This window comes from Eucalyptus grandis, chromosome 7 (assembly GCF_016545825.1).
Source record: "Eucalyptus grandis isolate ANBG69807.140 chromosome 7, ASM1654582v1, whole genome shotgun sequence".
NCBI classification, from domain to species: Eukaryota; Viridiplantae; Streptophyta; class Magnoliopsida; order Myrtales; family Myrtaceae; genus Eucalyptus; species Eucalyptus grandis.
This window is the reverse complement of record NC_052618.1, coordinates 58511636-58531364: the sequence shown is the minus strand read 5'-3', so window position 1 is coordinate 58531364 and position 19729 is coordinate 58511636. Positions and strand designations below refer to the sequence as shown.

Below are 19729 nucleotides of genomic sequence, written 5' to 3'. Positions count from 1 at the left end.
TTAAGTTTTGATATATATTTGGCAAAGTAGTTTTGAAGTGAAAAAACAAATAAATGGGAAAAACAAAAGGTATGGCTACCGGAGAATAAAGATATCCCATCATGGAAGCAAATTTGGCAAAAGCAAATCAATTCCCAGCTTTGGCCCAAAAAAAAAAAAAAATCCATTCCCAGCGACAATCAAACCATCAAAGATGCTGGACAAGATGACAGTGACGTTGCATGACCATGGGCAACCTAGGTGAGGCGATGCCGAAGGTTGTACAATTTTAGCAACCATCATGTACAAATAATAAGGTTGAATACTTATATTATAACGATACCATTTCTTATCGAATTGGAACTTTAGAAAAAAAAAATAACCAAATTTGACAAACGACAATAACGGTTTGACAATTTTCGTTTTCGGTCATAATCAAAGAGCAATTTAAAAAGCTGAAAAGCATGAAGAATTGGCAATTTTGATTTAGACAGACGGATACAGATTTGTCTCAATTGGACCTCAGTGAAGTAGCTAATCCACCACAAAATGTGAAAATGGAAACCATTTTTATATACCTGGTCTGCAGATGAGAACAATGGAAATAAAGACCGAAAAAAAGGAGGAGGAGGTTTTATCTGGCGTTTTTATTTTTTATTTTTATGGCCGTCTCCCAAAATGAAAGCGACTTCCGGAGCCAAGTGCACCACGAACTCGACCCGTCGCCGCATGGGGGGGGCCCACCGGGGCCGCCCCAAATGAAATGAAACCCGAATGCAGCGCAAATTGCGACTTTCGTCCTGTAAATCTGGGGCGCCCAGCCAATCACGTCGCGGAAGTAGATCCGCCTCTCCTGGCCACAAGTTCAGATGCCCCCCCGCTCACACGTGTCGACGACCCAGAACCACGCAGCCCCCTCGCTCGGGGAAATTACCACCACTCCCCGCACGTGACGTCACGTGAACTCTAGGCCCTCCTCTCCCCGCATTTCCCAGCTCCTCTCTCTCTCGGGGAAAGAACTGGGTTGCTCTGTGGAAAAGACTTGCTCCTGTACGTATGCATGTCCTGTTTCTCTCTCTAAAGGTCACTCCCTCCCTCTCTCTCTCTCTCTAAGTGCGTGTCCTTGTGGGCTTGTTGTTTCCCGGGTTTGAAGAATTAATGGCCTTTTCGATTGTTTTGGTGATCTGTTAGGTAAATTGGCCATGTATGGAGTTACTTACCAGTGTGTCCCTCAACTGGATTTTCATTTAGAGATTTGGTGTTGTTTCACTAGATATGTTTGATTGGAACGACGAAGAGGTAAGTTCCTTTTTTTTAGTTTTTTTTTTTTATTTCTTGCCCCTTTGGAGTGGCAGCTTCTTTCTTGCTTCTCCTTTTGTGCTTGAGTTCTTGAATTTGAAGGTCTGGCCTTTGCTTGTTCCTGGTCTGCTAGATTTCCTTGTGGCCCATGTTGAATGAAGATGTGATTCTCTTCGGAGTTTTGCTCATTGAGAAGGAGAAGTTCATAGCGTTTGGATTCGCAAACGTTAAACGCCAACTAGTGTAAGAAATCCAAGATAGAATATACCGAAGGGCGATTCTGTTGTTTTTTAATCCTTTTGTGCCTCCACGGAGGTATACTGATTGAAGAAGTGGCCGGGCTGATTCTTGAATGATAAATGAAGGAATAAAAACTGCATGGGGAATTGTCCAATAAAAAGATTGGGGCCAAAGCATTTCGGCAAGAATAATGAGTGGCCGCATGATTGAAGCGCAAGACCGTGTCATCTGAATTTAATTTCTTGTCTTGATTTTTGTTTTGAACATCGTGTAAGGCGGTGGACTTGGCCATGTTCCTGTGAGCAGAATAACTTAGCTTAAAATGGCGTACTTTTCATTGGTTCTCAGCTGGTTTGGGGGTTGTAGTTTTTAAATGCCATCCCGCTACTCCCTCCCACACTGGCGTGCAATTTACAAATGTGATTTGCAGCATCCATTGCAATTGGAAATATGTTCATTTTTGTTATTTGCAGAACTGACTTTGGTGTCCTTAGTTTTATATACCGGTTCATCTCAATATTTGACATTTTGCTGTTTCAGCTCACAAGCATCATATGGGGTGAGGCTGGTGAAAATGGCGAACATATAGTCCCTTATCAAGCTGGAAAGGAAGATGATCGGCCCAATAAAATCCAAAATGAAGACATCACGACCCTTAAGCCTAGTGAACAGAAGCTGCTCGGGGCAAAACTCGATCTCCATGGTATGAAGCTGGAATGCTTCAACAGAAGCAACAAAAATGGAGGGATTGCTGTATCGAGGTTGGACTCATGGCCAAATCTCTCTTCATCAGAAGCTGCTAAAGATGAGCAAGGATCTGTTGGTACTGGAGTGACCGATAATGTGACAGAAATCAACGAATGCAATTTATCTAAAGGTGGTGAAAATGCTATTTCTTATGACATGAAGCACACGGCACATTTTGAGTTGACTTGTGATATTTCTAATACTTCTCGCCCAACATCAATTTTTCCAGCAGAGACGGCTCAACACGATGCAGATGCTGATATATTTGGAAACACCCAAGATAAAGAGCATACCGATTTTTCTGACTATGGATGGGAGAATATCAGCAGCTTTGATGACCTTGATCGAATCTTTAGGTAATGCTTGACCTTGATCAATTTTAATATCTCTTGTGTAATTTGTGTAGTTCGCTACTCGATAGTTATGCTTATTGGGGTTGGCATATGTCGTAACACCTAGAAAACTCTTCTCAATTGTGGATGATTGATGAGCAACAGCTACTCCTATAATTTTGCTGCTAAGACTTTTTATCGTAGTCATGCCAAATTTCTGTTGAATGAGAAGGCAGCCTTGTAGAATAGTTAATGACAATGACCTACTTTATCAAGAAACATGGTGAGCTTTCTTGACTTGGAAGATCCCTACTTTCTACTCAGCTCACACTCTCCTTTGCTTCTGAGATTCTTAGTTCGCATTTCTCGGGTATTTATCTGACTGAATGTTCTCACAAGTGATGATTTTGCAGCAATGATGAACCAATATTTGGCCAAGCAAATCTTGATAAGGCTGATGAGATATGGTCTTCTTCTAAAGACGCAACAAGCGGTCCAGTAAGATCATTTTCCATTTCTGCGGATTCTCCTGGTTTGATTTCTGGAGCATTGACGAGTTCATCAGAGATCCCGCAAGTGAAAACAGAATATGAACATCAAGATGAGCAGTCTTTCAACCTTGGCTATGACAAAATGAATGAGCCTGCATCCATTAGTTTTCAGCAAAGAAATGCAACTGTTGAACCAGTGGTGAACGATCAGGTACTGTGTAAATCAGATCACTGAATGTGCAATCTGAATTGGACTATTTTCTCCTTATATTATACAAGTGAAGTAAAGCTTTTTCATTTTTCTCTATAGAAGAATATGGCCATGGTAGGAAAGACCCATGCAGAAAACTCTTGTCTTTTTGTTGATAGTTCTTTTACCCTGAATGAACGTGCTGATAAGGTATTCACTTTTCTCATGGAAAATAGTGAAATTGCCTTGTCTATTCTGCCAATATCAGTAATTCAATCTGCTTCCCAAATTTTAATATATCCACGAGAATTAAATATAGAAAGCCAAAATTAGTTTCTATCGGTTGCTTCACGTAGATTGAGCATTTAAATTTTTCAAGTTCCAGTTGTCCTGACAGGTCGACAATCTTCATCTTCCTGTGAATAACCACCAAATTTGACTGCGAAGATCACTACTTGTACATGCTTATGCCGATTGAGTTTCCAGTCCCCTCCATTGAGATGTTTTCCATCTCTTCAGGTTCTCGCTACGTTATGCAGGTTTACAGGCACAAAACGCTCCATAAAAGCCAGAAGAAGTCCCGAGAGAAAGCTGAAGGGAAAATAGCCCAAGATATTTACGGGTCCTGGTCTTCGCATGTGGATTTGGGGGGACAGTGCGGCCACCAGCCATCGCCATTTCCATCATCTATCAATCAACTAAGTGGGATTAGAGGACCTGAGCCCACCCATTTCCAGCAGATCTCTGATCCATACGCACAATCTTCTGCATTCAGGAACTATGCAGAATCATTTCCAGCAATACTTTCACCAACAAGCTTCCAATCCAGGGAGGTCAAGTGTCCAGTCGTGTTTCCTGGGTACAAAGCATCTTCTACTTATGTCGACTCTACAGGAAAGAGGCTTGATTCCCCAGGAAAACCTCCTACAATGACGCCTCAAGAGAAAATTGAGAAGTTGAGGCGGCGCCAGCAAATGCAAGCAATGCTTGCTATTAAGAAACAGCTACAGCAGTTTGTTGACGAAATCTGTCCTTCTGATGCTCAAGGCCTTACTCTGGAAATTTCAAATCAGCATAGCAAGGGCGCCCATTTGGAAGTTGATGATCTGAGCAGTCTTCCTTCAATTGACGTAAGTTCTTCAATAGAGCAGGATGGTTCTACTTTCGTCTCTGCAGCTGTTGATGGCAGTTCAATTGAGGATGTGGTGCTTAATCAGCTTCAGGATGTGATTGCAAAGGTATGTTATTTTTCGAGTGGCTTCTTTTCCAAGTGGGTTTTAATTTGTCTAGAATGATAAAGTGGAGTAGTGCAGTTGGACGACAGGATCAAAATCTGTATACGGGATAGCTTGTATCGCCTGGCTAAAAGTACCGTGAAAAGGCAACACACTGGGAGTATGATTGGCACTGTTGTGCATCCGCAAGATGAGCATGAAGTTTTAGCAAAGGAGGAATCAGAGGCTAGTAACAGGTTAGTTAACAAATCTATTGGTGGTTTCCCTTACTTATGTAATGCTTTTGCAAAGAGTTATATTGTCAAGGTGACTTAATATAGGACAGTTCACCTGGTCTGAGTGGTGGCATCTAATTTCAAGCATAATTCTGTGGAACAATGTGCGAATTGATTGCCAATATGTGAACCCTTCTTAGGTTGATCAAGTTTGAACGGCATTTGTTGGTGTGAGTATGATATTCTATTTCTGTGTTTCAACAGTCGAGTGACATTTTACTTCCTATCCTTGATCAAAATTCTTAGATCAACCAAAGAAGCAAGCAGATTCCTATTTATAAAAATTAATTACTGCAAGATGGATGCTTTTGGTTTTCTATTGCAGATAATTGAACAGTTCTCGATGCCCTGGGTATTATGTTCATATCCTGAAGTAGTGTAATGATTGTTTAGATTTACTCCCGTCTTTGTTATTAGTCATCTTGATGATAAAACCATACCCGTTAATGAGAAAGGACGAAGGGGAAATAGAGAAGACAAAAAACGCAGAAGATCAGAGGCAATAACTTGCTATGGGTTAATAGAAAATCTACATCTTTTAGGATCAACTCCTTTCTTGATTTCATCTATACTTGTGCCCAAATGTTCACAAAACTAAGTTTCAGTTACAGGAACTTTAAACTTGACAAACTGTCTTCATTGAAGTAGAAAGCTTGTTCAAATCACTGGCATAACTTTCTTCAAGTCGAATATCTGGCACCATAGATAAGTTTACTGTCCATTTTTAATTACTCGGTGTTACAGGGAGGTTAAGCCAGCTGATGTTGAAACAGACACCAATCCAATAGACCGAGCAGTTGCCCATTTGCTCTTTCATCGGCCTTTTTCCACTAAACTTCCTGGAACACCTGAATCATTGATTTCTCAAAAGCTCCCTCACAAACACAAAGCACAAGAGTTGGCAAATGTGCAGAACGAGGGACTGTCCAAGATCTTAAAAACTGAGTCGCAGTCCTCTCTTCAAGGATCAGAAAGCACAGACCAGATGACAGATACCCATCAGATTAATCAGTTCAAAAACAGCACTTCCATGGACACGTCCGAAAATGCCTATGTGCCAACAGAGGGCGGAGCTGGAGCTCTTGAAGCATTGCAAGAGCAGTAAAATTCGTTATGGTAATTTATTCTTCTTGTCTCATCCATGATCATATAAACTCTTCCACTACTTGGGTATGATGGAATTGCTGCTTATTTGGAGGTTCTCTTTTGTTCAGCCAGCTGAAGCTTCATTGAGTGTGATTACCGAAGTCAGAATCATTTGTTTAGGTGACAAGGCCAGGAATGGAGCAATTTCATTAACATCATCTTTATTATGCCTACTATGTGGAACTTAATTCTATGTGATACTTTAGCCATTATGACTGAACCTGAACTCTTATGACTGAAAAAACTTACTAAGACGATTGTTAGTGATGGTGTCCATTGAAAGTTGTTATATTGCAGAAGTTGCAGCAAATAGCAGGCAACTTCCGTGTATTTATCAATCCTCAATCGGCCTAGTCACCTTCCCTTCTTGACCTGATTGTTGAGTTGCATTTTTCCAGATCAGCGTTCTCATACAAATATTCTACAACTGTCGTACGCCCAGTCATTCAGGATACCATACCTTAATCAGAACATGCTTCATTTGCATGGATGTATGCATGTTTTAGTCAGTTTGATTAATGCTTCAGTGTTCTGCTTAGCTTCTCTTTTTGGCTTCCCTTGATACTATTTAAAGAATCTACTACCTTCTCATTTGGCGTCGTCCAGTTACCTGCCGTTCAAGCCAGTTCAACCAAGAAGGAATAGATACTCGCGATTCTGAGCAGCACCGATCTGCCATTGAGGTAGCAACCCAAATAGAAAACGCCAAAGGCCAACACAGAGTACTAGTCAATCCGTTATGCCGTAATCAAACCAAGTCGATGGTATCTTTTTCTTGATGGTATCTTTGTGGAGATGTAGGAGTGAGAAGAATTGTAGTATGACAAATCGATGGTTAGATGCACCTTCAAGAATCGCACGACGGTTCACCACCTTAATGCCATGGAGGCACTTTCTGAAGTTTTGGCTTGGGCTTGCGAAGAGTTCTTGAAAGCCGTTTGCTTTTTAGATATCAGGTCCAACCTTCTTACTTATTATTCTTCACTTGCCAAGTCTCTGCCCCTTTCAATTTGCAAAAAAACAAACGGAGAGATCTATATTAGTTTTTACCGCTCTTTCTTCCAACCGGGTTTTTTCTGCCAATTCTCAGAATTTCGCGCAAGATTCATCAGTTTACCATACCTCTTGCATCTATTTTAGGTTCCATCGTAATTTGCTTACATGCTCAAACAATAACTCGCGCATATCGGATGAGTCTTGGCGATGTCCATCATGCAAGGTTAGCAATATTGGGCACGACCGATTTTCACGACAGCATAGTACGAGGCGAAATGCGAATCATAAACAATAACCCCGTGGATCGACGCAAACCGACATGTTTCCACTGCAAGTATAAAATCGAATTTGCAATGTCTGGTGCCATTCTGGATCATCCGTCACTGCATGTCCACCGGCCCAATCTTCCTCGTGAGAGCCCACGGCCCAAAAACAAATTCGGATTCGGACCCATTTCTCTTGGGGCATTCCTCGTCGGTCCATGCGGTCTTGCGTGTCGGTCGGTCCGTCGCGTGCGGTCACAAAAGTCGACGGCCGGGGATTCCGGTTGCGTGAGCTTCGAAGTCGGCACTCGCCATCGGAGCAGCTGGTGGGATTGCTCGCGGCTTTCTGCTCATGGAAGGAGAAGAAGAGCAGAAGCCGGCGGCGACGAAGCGGAGGAAACCGAGATCGGGAGCGCCTTCTTCCGCCCCGATCAACAATCTCGATGACGGGTGCCTCATGCACATCTTCAGCTTCCTTTCTCCTATTCCAGGTATCGTTTCGATTTCGCTCCCCCATTCGGCTCCTCTTTCCCCTAATTTGTCATTTCGATGTCTTCTATCCGCGTATATAGTTTCGGGAACTTCGCTCTAGGTCTTGGATTCTTGATTTCCGCTAAAATTATGTGTTGGAACTCCTGTCTTCATGAATGGTTCGAATGTACGTGTGCTTGTTATGTGCTGGCGTCGAAAGTTTGGGTCTTTCCGTAAAGCCATGTTGTCTGGGTTGTCCATTGAGAGTTTTGGCTGATTAGAACTTGGGGGAGCAGGTCATTTCAGGGCAGGCTCATCGAATTTTCCCTGAAAATGACGAGTTTTACGAGAATGATGCTTGGACCTTGAAGGAGTAATGTGGGGTTACTGTAGTTTAGGCGACCGGTGACAATTTGACTATTTCATATGTTAGTTTAGTGAATTTCCCATCCTACTGGAGATTTACCTTGCGCTTTCTTCTAGATTTGGCCGTTTCAGATATAGGGTCTGGGCTAGGATTCTAGGAACCACGGTTCCTTTATCTTTCCGCTTGGTGTTGCTCCCGCATCGTTTTGCTGGGTGGACTCCTCTTCACAAGATAGAAGAGAAGAAAAAGAAAAGAAGATGTTCTCTGTTGTTAATACATTTGTCTACTTGCCACCACTTTTGCCATATCAATTAAGAGTAGGTTGTTTTGGGCTGCAGACTTTACACTCAGTCGAAAACCCTATTTTTTTTCACCAAGTTCCCGAGCAAAATTGCCTTTTCAAAGTCTTGGTCTATCTGGGGAGCCTAATGACCAAAAGCTACTCAATTTAAATACCCATTAACTATTTCTCATATAAGGGTATATACTAGAGAAGATATCCAGTATTATGTCGGAGTGCCACAGACCCATTAGGACTCAGTAATAGTCCGATACTTTGGTGGAGCATCTTTCTCCATATTATCTGATATCACGTGCTTGTGCAATATGTAGTATTTTATATTATGTTTTAAAGTACATGAATTAAATACTTATGAAGGCTAACATTTTTAACTCCACCCTGTTCTCCAAGAATAAATAATACATGCATAATGTTATTTTGTTGCGTTGTCTGTCACAAATTGCTGTTGAGTTTGCAGATCGTTATAACACCGCCCTCGTTTGCCACAGATGGTGTTACCTGGCATGTCACCCTCGGCTGTGGCTACGAGTAGACCGGTCTGTAAAGGGATTCATCAGAGCCAGGAGTTTTCCCCAATATTGAGTTGGCTGTCTCTGCTGCAAGGTCCATAAACATCCTCTGTGTAGATAATTGGATCTCTTAATGAGCTATGGAATTCTGATGCTATTTTACCCTCATAGACCTGGAGATACTATTCTGATTGCAGCAGGGGGAAGTCATGTTGCCTCTAATATTCAGATAAAGAAACCACTTTGCCTGGTACCTACACAACTTTAACTCAAAACTGCTGTAGTTTTCAGAGCCTGTACCATGGATGGACAATTTATGCATGATTATCTTCTACTGATAAAGAACATGTGATTATTGTATAACTATCATTTTCTAGCATGATTTTTAGTTATTCCCATTATACTGTTGTTAGAGCATGTCCTAGAGGCTTTGAGTCTCTGACTAGTATATCGGGCAGAACTACTAGCCTTTTTTGAGAAAAAAATGCAAGTAATAATTGAGAGAGAAAAAGTTGTTCCATAGACAGTAAGTGGACTTAGAGAAGCCACTTGATGATTTTTTTAACTTACTTGGGTAGTTCTTAGTTGTACTTCCAACCTGTGTTAGGGTGGGATTGTTATTTTGGGGGCAAATGGCATTTAGATGTTACTCGTGTATGTGAATTAAGTGGGTCTCGGTAACATGAGATTTACAATGTAAATGTTTAAAAAGTTAAGAGGAGCATACGGAGGTGGCATTGTTGGGATTCGTTGGTCTTGGAATGTGTAAATGTAGAAATGATTGAAACTTGCAGTGTTGATTTAGGGATTCTTTGGATAAGTCATTCTGAGGAAAGCTCTAATTTGCTTATGCATTGCCTGCAAGTCATGGTAGCATGCTTGTTAAGTTGACCATAGCTTTCATCTCCTAATTACTTTTATCCGTACCCTGTTCTCTTGTCTACCTCCTTTTCTCAGATTGGTGGAGGTGAACTTCCAGACGAGACAATGCTTCTCTGTTCACGAGGTTCAGACAGGTTTACTTCTTCTTCTCTTTGTGAAGCACCTTTTTCAGATGCAGTAAAGCGGGAATGTCAGTAGTTCTTCTTATAGATGGCATCTGGGAGATGCTGTATTCCTTCTCGCATTGGTTACTGCTCAGTGAATTGACTCCCTCTTTCTGTCAATTAATGAAATTTTAGGTCACTTTTTAACATGCTGTGAAGCTCTACTTACCTTGAAATCTACTGCCAGTCTTTACTTACCTTGAAATCATACTGCAGTTGCAAGAGTAATGAATTTTTAGTTCTTTGTCAACTGTTTCAGATATTGTAACTTTGGCGATTACAAGGAACATAATTGGACATGTTTTCCTTTGTTTAAGCAGTGCCCTGGAGTTCCTTTCCACCTGCAAACTGTCGAATCTAACTGTGAAAGCGGAGCTTGGATGCTGTCTGCTTCATAGGAGCGGAAGGCTGATTATCGACGGTTGTATTCTCCAATGCGAGACAGACCCTTTAGACTACCTCTCGTGCCCAATTGTGAGCACAGCTACAGGCAGCAAGGTCGTTTCCTCTCCTAATGGGTGTCATGGCGATGGTGTTTCGGTCTCTCGAACACGAATCGAAGGTGGTGCCAAAGCCGTATTGACTAGTGGGGACCTGGCATTGCAGCGTGTTCGGGTTATATGCGCTCGTACTTCTATGTTCTTCTGGTTCGACGTCGAGTGTCCCTCTTGACTCGATATCTTTGTGCTGTTGTCTGTAGTATATATCAGTACCAGTTAGTTTTACTTTTTAAAGATGTTAATGAATATTGCTGTGATGGTGTGGATACTGTGGAATTTTCATCGTATCCTGTCATCCAAATCCTTATTTTCTTTTGAGATAATTAACAAATAATCCATGAACTTTAATCTAGCATGTGATATGATCTCTTGACTTTAATTTATAGCATGTGATATGATCTCTTGACTTTAATTTATTTAAGGGATATGGACACTACAAGTCCTAAAACTTGTCATGAAAATGTAATTAAATTTTAAAATTTACAAAATGTGTAATTAAGTCCTAAAACATATTAAATTGGTGTAAACGAATTTTTTCGTTATTATTGTCAATTTGCCTAATAGAAAATGCTGACATAATATTTTTAAATTAATTTATTTTCCTACGTGGCATTTTTTAAATCACTTTTTGCTTTAAATCATATTCAAATAATAGCAAAAAATTTAAAGTGATAAATAAGTTAAAAAGATAGTTGTAGTGATCGTAGATAGCCTTGCCATTGCCACCCCATCGCCAGAAAGAGTGGATGGGGGTCGCTAAGGCCTCGACTAAGGCTGGCAACCCTGCCCAAATCTATACAAGTGCCATAGCCCTCCACTTAGATCTAGATGGGGGTCATCGGCCCTCACCCAACTATGGTGGCCCTCAATGAGGGTCATCGGCCCTCGGCGAGGACGCCCTCCGCCCAGATTTGAGTGAGGGTCGCTAATCCCTTGCCTGTTGTGGGTGAGGGTTGCCGGCCTCGACCGAGGCCTTGGTGATCCCTAGCAACCTCTACCATCCTTGGTTGGTGACAGGGGCAACGGCAACAAGGGCATGTTGCCTTTGCCCATTGTTTCATTTTTTTTTCTTTGTTTTTGAATACTTTTCATTTTATTCAATTAATGTTTTGGTTAAATAAATTATAAGTCACATCATCACCATTTAAGAGAGATAAAATATTAAAAAAATCACGTCAACATTTTTCGTTAGTCTAAATGGAAGGTGTTAACCTTAGGGCTTAATTATAAATTTTATGACTCAAATACATTTTCGTGACAAGTTTCAAAACTTATAGTACACATATCTCTTTGTTTAATGTAATTTGTAAATATTGATTCAATGTGTAGTGTCATTTACAAACTTTTAATTTATTTAACATAATTTTGGAACTTTTGTATCATTTTCTCTTCTCTTTTGCAAGGCGCTTCTTGCATTGACGTGTTAATTTATTTTTATAGAGCTGGAATAATTTTCTACAATGGACCGCGCACAGTGAATTTTTGCAGACACACGAAGATGAAATCTTGCACCAAAGCAAAATTCATGGTTTTGCTTTATAAAGGGAATCCTCCCGACTAGATTTGCACCAATTCTATCTTTTGTTGAATAACCGGTATCACCAAGTTCATGATCATATGAAAAGGAATCGTTTTGACACCTATCGGACAAGATGAACACATCAGTGCTTTCTCTTATCCGGTAAACAAAACCGATGATCATTATATCTCGAGATGGAATAGTCCAGAATTAAGCCAAACGAGGAACGTCAACTGTCGTTCGTGAGCTGCCAAGGTGGTTCAATTGCTCAGAAAGATGAATTGAAAATAGTACACGGCGCCCTCTCAGTTCAAACATTAACACGTAAAACAGCCATTTAATCCAAGTTCACACGCATTTTAGCAATCATGCAAGCTTTGGGCCAAAATAACAAAATCCATGCAACCCTCAAACATGGGTCAAAGAAAGAGTTCTCAGGCATAAGAACGTCTTGCAAGAAATCCCTATAAACTATGACTACAGCACGATCACTATATGCAAGATGAGACAGCACATTTCTAGACAAGCAAACTCTCAGCTATGTGGTTTATTCTCTTCCAACTTACAACTCTCAGTTCCCTAAAATGTAAAGAAAGCATTGACTTTGATTATTCTTCCCCATAAATTTCGACATAAAAGATTTCAGCAGCCAACCAATAACGATCACAAAATTGAGATACACCTTCCTCGAGGTTTCAAATCATTACACCATTTACTCTTTCTTTGGAACACCCTCCTTTCCCTTTCTTTCTTGAATTTCCAGAGACTTTGGCGACCTGAAGAGAAGGTATATACCGGCACTAAACTCTTCATATTCTCCATGTCCCCCTGCTTATGTAGTATTCTCCTGGATGAATTTCAAAGACAAGCAAATGCAAACGTTAGCAGACCACGAGAAGCAACATCATACATCAAAGAAAAGCATTATGGAGGATGATTTGGATTTTGCAAGTAAATTGTTACATCAAAATAGCACCCAACCTCTCATGCCAAGTCCATAATCAATTAAATTAACACATATAAAGAAGCTCCGAATCTAGTTACAAACAATAATACATATTCTCTACATCTCTACATTGGGTTGTCACCGTCAATACATATATGGCAGTGGGATGGGATCAATGCCCCTTTCACTGAAGGATTATTTGAAAAATATAGAGCAGACTACTCTTTTTATGACACTTTAGACTGGGCAGAAAGATTGAACTGCATATTCACAAGTCTCTTATGTTTTTGAGTGATGACCGAGTATGAGAGGGAAGTGATGACCAGAGTACAAGAGGATCAGACAAACAAACGAGGAAGTTACAAACCCTGACATGAAAAAGGGAAACACTTGAAAGAAATTGTCACACTGATCCCTCAAATTGGTCATGGGTCAATGGACTGGACATGACTACGTCACTCAAAGATGATAATGCGTGAGATTAAAGGCTAATGATTATGCCATATCCATTTCTTTGGGGAGAGGCTTTTGCAAAAAATTACAACTGCGTTTGTTAGGCTCAAAAGACAATTCCATAATAGCTGAAATGCTGATTTAAATTCAACAAACGTATATTTGAAACGAAAATGATGACAAGATTCCAAATTTCATCAAAGATAAGATTTTCTTGCTCCTGTGGGTCCGTCCACAACAGTGTCTAAACTCAAGAAATAAGACAGCAACTAAAGAGGCAGTCACTTTTCTGCATAGCAAGCTCCTGGAGAGCTAATTAATTTTTATTCATGCATGAGAGACACAGGAATGGATCAATCACAGAAGAGTCTAACAGTCTATGAAAGCTTTCTTGCCTTCTTGGGAACATCACGTCTCAAAGGTCTCTCTTTCAGTAAGTGAACAAGATATGAATATGCAGTCCTATCAGCAATGAAATGATCACATCAGCAGCTGCTCAATCATAGAAGCTGATGGAAGAATACGCCTAACAACTCGCTATCTAAATTAACACTAAAATCTCTATGCATTAGCTTCAGTCATCAGAGCTGAGTGACATTCCAAAACTCTCAAGCAATACAAAATGAAAAGATCAAACTAAGAATTGTGCCACTACTTACTTGGCAATGCTCCGGTCTGAACTCAATTGGTTGGAGCAGGTTTCCTCTGCAGCACCAAGTCATCATTCGAATAATAATCTGCTATTAGCCGGTACACATATGATGGATTGTGTCCTCCTCTGGAAATATTAGGGGGAAAAAAGTGAAACTCAAAAGATGATACAACTAGAAGTAATTGAGTCCACAATTAAACAATGTCGCTATCACAATAGCCTGACCCGGTACAACGCAGATAGAAATAATCCAGAATATGCAATGTGAGCAAATTGAGAATTGCTAGAACTGTTCTAAAAGATTATATGAAACTCAGAGGTTCCCAGTTAATTGCAAGTCTGTCTAGGAGATAAGAACAAGTTCAAAGGCCTCGTATTATCAACTTAAGCTCTTGTTGCTATTTGCCATGACCTTCTACTTAATGCTCCCGTAAATAAATTCATTTCTAAAATAGCATTTATATATAGAAAAGAATTCTGGCAAGATAGGCATAATAAAGGTACTCACGTGTCTGTGATAAACAAGCTGACCAGTTTAGGTGGTACATAATCAAATGTTGGGTTGACAACATGAAGAAGTGGAGAGCCCGTTCCACTTCCAAAGTCCATGCAATCTGAGAATTCTCCAAAATCAAGCAGTTCAGAAGGTGATCTCAGCTCATTTAGTAAGACCTCTGGATTGTGAGGATACAAGGGGCACAACTGCAATCCAAAATCTGTGTGATCAGTATAGCACCAGCACACTCATCAAAGGTCATCAAACATTTCCAGCTAACTAAACATGCATCCAAGGGACAACCAAACCCCACTATGTTGTCAACTCAATCTACATCTAACAGGAAGAAAATTAGCCTAAATAACAAAAACATGTCAATTCGTTCTTAACCACCCTGCTCCATAATTCAAATGTCTAGCGCTACTCAAATTGTGCAACCGCTGTAACTACAGAATACGCTGCAAATATATTAATTATTAAAACGCTTGTTGTAGCTTACTTTGGACACTAACTAAAGTAAGCAGCAAGTGAATCGTTGTTCCCCCAGTTTACCTTATGACTGCCTGCGAGCACCACAAAAGGAACAGCATGCCTTTGAGCAGCAAGAGCAACCATATTCAACCCCACAGGTGCTATAACTCCACCATTAGCCATTACAGCATGAGCTCCAACAATTACCTTTCAGCATAAATTTAGTTCAAACAGTCATTGCAGTAAATCAGATGCTGAAGGGCAAAAAATTGATAAAAAAGATGTGTACCATGTTCACACGCGAAATCATGGCAAAGACAGCAGAATCAGTAATGAGCGTGGTTTGTAAACCTCTCGCAACCAACTCTTTTGCAAGTAGATGTCCCTGATACCTGATCAGGACCACATGATTAGAAGAGCTCAACAAGAGATGAAAACATATTAGAATGACCAAAGACCTATGATCAACTCACCTTGGAGCTCCCTCGGCAATAAACACACGGAATGATCTTTTTTTCTCCTTTGCTGCGCAGAGAAATTCTAGTACCGTTCTTGAGCTTCCTAAAGTTAATATTACCTCACTGAAAACGCATGACATTGTTATATACTAATATAATCAGCAAGTGACAATCAATCAAACTGGAAAGTCATCTCAGACATTGTTCGCAACAAATTAAGCAATAAAAAAAGGCATAATCATGAAATCAAATGGAAGAACAATCAAATAAGTCAATAATGTATAAAAAACTTATTGAGATTTCAAAGCATGACAGATCATGCTAACCCCCCAAAAGAAACAAACACAAATTCATATGGATGCACTTATTGGTTTTCTCTTGAGGGGAGAAAAGGATGAGGACACCTGAATCCAGGCCCAGTTCCTTGGAAAGGCCTGCCTAAAATCCTAAACTCTGCCAATGCATGTGCTCACATGCATATTTTTGTGTCTTAGTATGCCCCAGTTCATCATCAGATAACCAGTGTCTCAAAACTGCACCACCGGTCTGAGGGTGATGGCTCCATCAGACCAGACATAGATTAAGAATTTCCTAAGATAATTATCAATCACATGGACATATGACCTGCCCAACAAGGTAGAGGAGTATTCATGCCATTAGCGAGAAAAACAGCATGCATTCATCTAAAAGAAACCCACAGACTATATTAAGATGAGGAAATCTGGCATATGCTTAACCATGTCCCAATTTGCTAGCAAATGATGCTTGACCTCCAATACAAAAAAGAGTACATATAGCAGACACGTTTCCAAATTGAAATTATACAAGCACATAAAATTCCATTTGGCACATCATACCAAAATATACCAAAACTCGGCATATGGGAGCAACAACCTCATGCCACAAAGGTTATCATGGAAACTGCAGACTATAAGACAAAGTTAAAAGATTTATGGATAGAGAAAAAGACAAAAGCATCACATCATTTTTCTTATTTCATGTCAGGTTGGTTACTTAAATTGTGAAGAAGTTTATTATATTAAAAGCAGTAAAAAATCAAAAATGAATAAACCAAATCAACATTACCACGCATAAACTCCCCAATATACTTAAAAAGACACCCATCTCAAGTTTCCTAACACTCAATTAAGGGCAAAACTGATGCAAAGAACCATTTAAACAAGAAGCAGACTAATAAAAGGGGAACAAGCAAATGTCAACAAGGCAAAAGAAGTACTTTTGATGAATATGCTCCACTGCTTGCTCAGCAATTTGTTCATGGCAAGTGTCAATATCTCCAATGAGTTCATTCAATGCTTCAATAACATCATGCTTCAGCTTCCGGCTTCTTGTACTCTTGTCAGCAGCTGTGAAGGAAAAGAGTTTCTTAGCACTGACTAGCAAGTCACTAAATCTACCAGAAACAGCTATTTCCTTCACACTTCTGCTTACAATTTTTAACATAATACTATAAAATTGACTTATCAAATTGGCAAGTGATTTTGTGAATGGAAAAGAAATCTCCATGTGCCATCAATGGCAATTTGCTATTCACTGGATAGGACTCTATGCTTTATCACAACACAAGCTATCTTTTGCATTGTTAGCATGCATCAACAAACAGACCATTGAACGATAAAGGAAGCTCACATTTGCTTTTTCCATCAGAATCACCCCCTGATGAAGAAGTATGAGGAATAGCCGTCGAGTCAGGTAGATCCTCAAGAAGGGTTTGCAAGGAAGGTGGGCGCAAAGTGTTTCTTGAAGCAGCAGCTACTGCAGCGGCAGACAACACAGGATGATCATCTTGGTCTGTTTCACCTTCGTCATCACTTACAGGTGATACATTCAACCCAGCCATAGCCACTGTCGTGAGAGAAAGATCCTCCTCCCTAATAATATGCAAAACACGTCTGACGATATTGCCAACAGCAAGCTCTGCATTCACAAGTACAACTTGTCAATACATAAAGCAAGGAACCCACAATATCTGTAAAGAAATGCTTAAGCATAAATCATCACGATAGTTCTTTCCAAAAGCTTAAAAGAGAACTTGCAACACAATATTAGTACATAACTTCAAAAAACCAGAACTAATCATTCTTTTATAGGATAGCAGCATTATAAAGTACATAAAGAAATCAAACAATTTACAAACTTTAGCAAGATGAGGATGTGGATGGCCACTATCTAGTAATATCATTGACAACAGGAGTATCCACAATTCATACTTTTTAAGAAGGTACATTTTCCGATACATAGATTTAGCTTGTGCATGGTGCTTCTTTGCTCCTTGCCAGTGTGAACAAAAGAAAATGGAGCAATATAAGTGCCCTGTTGTGGTAATGAAAGCCGCAATATCATCTCTAGCCTTTATTCGACACCAGCAAGAAGAAATTGAGGTACTAGGACATGGCAACAGTGCCTATTTTAAAGCAGAAGAAAATTTCGTTACTGTCAATACCGGATATATATAATACTTAAAATAAAGTATTGGGACGTATGGTCCAGTTTCAAACTGCAAGCTGATATCAAGCAATGACAGACACTTTGGTGATTTTAAACTAGCATTAACCAATATGAAGCAATAAAAGTGGCATACCAACTGGATTTGCTGCAACCAGCTGCTCTCCTACTGCTTTTACAGCATCAATCAAAGCAGCTGCCTGGTGGGTGTGCGGAATTCGCTGCTGAGAAATAACTGATCGAAGGAGTATCGCTGTCTGCCTTGCTGTTGCATGTGAGCCCTCAATCTTGCTGCCACCACATAGAGAACATGAATTTATTTTCTCGCCTACAAGCATGCTACAGGAACTTCACAACTAAAAATTGGAGTTTGACAGGATCTCACCGTTTTTAAGCTTGAAAAGGAACTCATTCACTAGGGCTTGCACGTCTGGCATGATTACCGATCTACCACCACTTTCACCTACGCGATAGCAAAAGATCAGTCTGGAGTACCCAAAAAGTTTGATCCATTCAATTGAAGAGCAGAGATATAGATTACTCAGAATTTTTTCCACGCACAAAAACGAAACATGACGAAGAGCTAAGTTTTGGTGAACCCGTATGACCGAATGCCATTGAGGAGACACTAATTGGTAAGTCTAGATGTAACAGCTACCGTAACCACCTTTAAACCAGAGTCTTTTATTCTCTAGTTCACTCCGTACCATTGCAAACACACGCAGTTAGTGAAACAGTCAAGGGTAACAAACTGCAATCGCGGCCAAATGCCCTATAAACAAAGAGCATAAGCAACTTCGTCCCCACGCATGCAGTATATTTTCCTTCCAATGTCAGTTTCACTCTCAATACTCTCTATTGTTCCTCCATTCTAAAAAACCACCTTACACTAACACACCGGCCCCGTCCCTCTGTGCTGCTCCTTCCTTCTCCAAAACCACCCCCTACCGAAAGGCCAGCCCGGATAGACAAAATTCTGTCTTTTATTCCCTTCCCATTAGTTCAGTCATATCAACAAACTGGTACTAGAGCAAGCAGACATTAAACACTCTTCTCGTTCGCTTCTCAGGCATCTGATTTATTCTTTTTATCATGCCAGCAACTCCCTTTGAAATTCAACAGGGGAAGTCTTCCAACAACGCGCTCACTCCAAATTCACGCTATGATTTCTTCGATTGCGAAGTATGTGCAACTTAGCACACCCAAATAGAAATCCCAAAAATATATCCGCCGCGGAACATAAAATCACGCTGGCCAAAAAAAAAAAAAAACAAAAGGTAGACAAACCCCAACACTTCCTCGCATTCTATCTCGTGCATAAAGCAAACGCGCTGCTTCTTAATTGAACAAGAAAAGAAAAAGAATAGAAAACTAGAAGAAGAAGAAGAAGAAGAAGAAAAGGAGCGAGGGGCGATCGAGAATCTCAGGAACAGGAGCTGTTCGGACAGCGAAACGAGTCCAACATTCACTTACAAATTCAAGGCGGCGGATCGAGGGAACGCCGCGCGAATCCGAAGCGCGAGGATTTTTCTGGGGCAGTCTTTGATTACTACGGGGGGGAAGACGTGGGTTTTTTCGCGCAGCTGAAAGAAAGGAAGAAAGCAAGCGCTTTGGGAAGCTTTTTGCTTCCGTCAGTTGCCGTTCCAATGTGCTGTTTTTTTTTTGCTTCTTTTTTTTCTCTCCCTATCTTCCGACGCCCTTTTCCGCTTTTTCCGTTTTCTCGACGCGGAGCTGATTCGGGTATATTGTCTTGGGCTTGGTTCAGGCCCAATGCCATATTTTCTTTTCCTCTTAATCATAAACATGAATAATTAACAGTATTATTATAATTTTGTTGGGGCGAGTGGTTATGAACATTACTTGATGATGATGATAATAGTA

The 19729-nt window shown here is 40.4% G+C and overlaps 3 protein-coding genes across 9 annotated transcripts; 2 read left to right on the top strand and 1 right to left on the bottom strand.

Annotated features, from left to right (window-relative positions):
• The first annotated feature begins 899 nt into the window (after positions 1–899).
• LOC104454552 (protein LNK2) lies at positions 900–6834 on the top strand. Of its 7 annotated transcripts, none has more exons than XM_039316310.1 (10): positions 900–1029; positions 1171–1278; positions 2059–2395; positions 2495–2621; positions 3011–3299; positions 3399–3488; positions 3818–4516; positions 4592–4749; positions 5533–5904; positions 6541–6834. In XM_039316310.1, exons 2-9 carry the CDS (start codon positions 1255–1257, stop codon positions 5891–5893), a joined length of 2085 nt encoding a protein of 694 aa, XP_039172244.1. In that variant the 5' UTR covers positions 900–1029; positions 1171–1254; the 3' UTR covers positions 5894–5904; positions 6541–6834. The 7 variants fall into 7 exon arrangements, with proteins under 7 accessions (XP_039172244.1, XP_039172243.1, XP_039172246.1 ...); XM_039316309.1 differs by having other exon boundaries at positions 903–1062; XM_039316312.1 differs by lacking the exon at positions 1171–1278 and having other exon boundaries at positions 912–1062; positions 2498–2621.
• Positions 6835–7424: 590 nt separating this feature from the next.
• Positions 7425–10742, top strand: LOC104454551 (F-box protein SKIP5). The gene is given in 6 exon segments (XM_010069442.3): positions 7425–7684; positions 8790–8878; positions 8880–8935; positions 9013–9091; positions 9799–9857; positions 10208–10742. Coding segments are annotated over 6 exon segments (774 nt in total). The 5' UTR covers positions 7425–7545; the 3' UTR covers positions 10560–10742.
• Positions 10743–12282: 1540 nt separating this feature from the next.
• LOC104454550 (translation initiation factor eIF-2B subunit beta) lies at positions 12283–19518 on the bottom strand. The gene is made up of 11 exons (XM_039318134.1): positions 19322–19518; positions 18224–18311; positions 17985–18139; positions 17033–17320; positions 16620–16749; positions 15398–15505; positions 15214–15316; positions 15006–15131; positions 14466–14659; positions 13965–14083; positions 12283–12753 (listed from the first exon to the last, which is right to left on the bottom strand). The coding sequence occupies exons 2-10, from the start codon at positions 18283–18285 to the stop codon at positions 13987–13989; spliced, it is 1263 nt and encodes a 420-aa protein (XP_039174068.1). The 5' UTR covers positions 18286–18311; positions 19322–19518; the 3' UTR covers positions 12283–12753; positions 13965–13986.
• Positions 19519–19729: the final 211 nt, after the last annotated feature.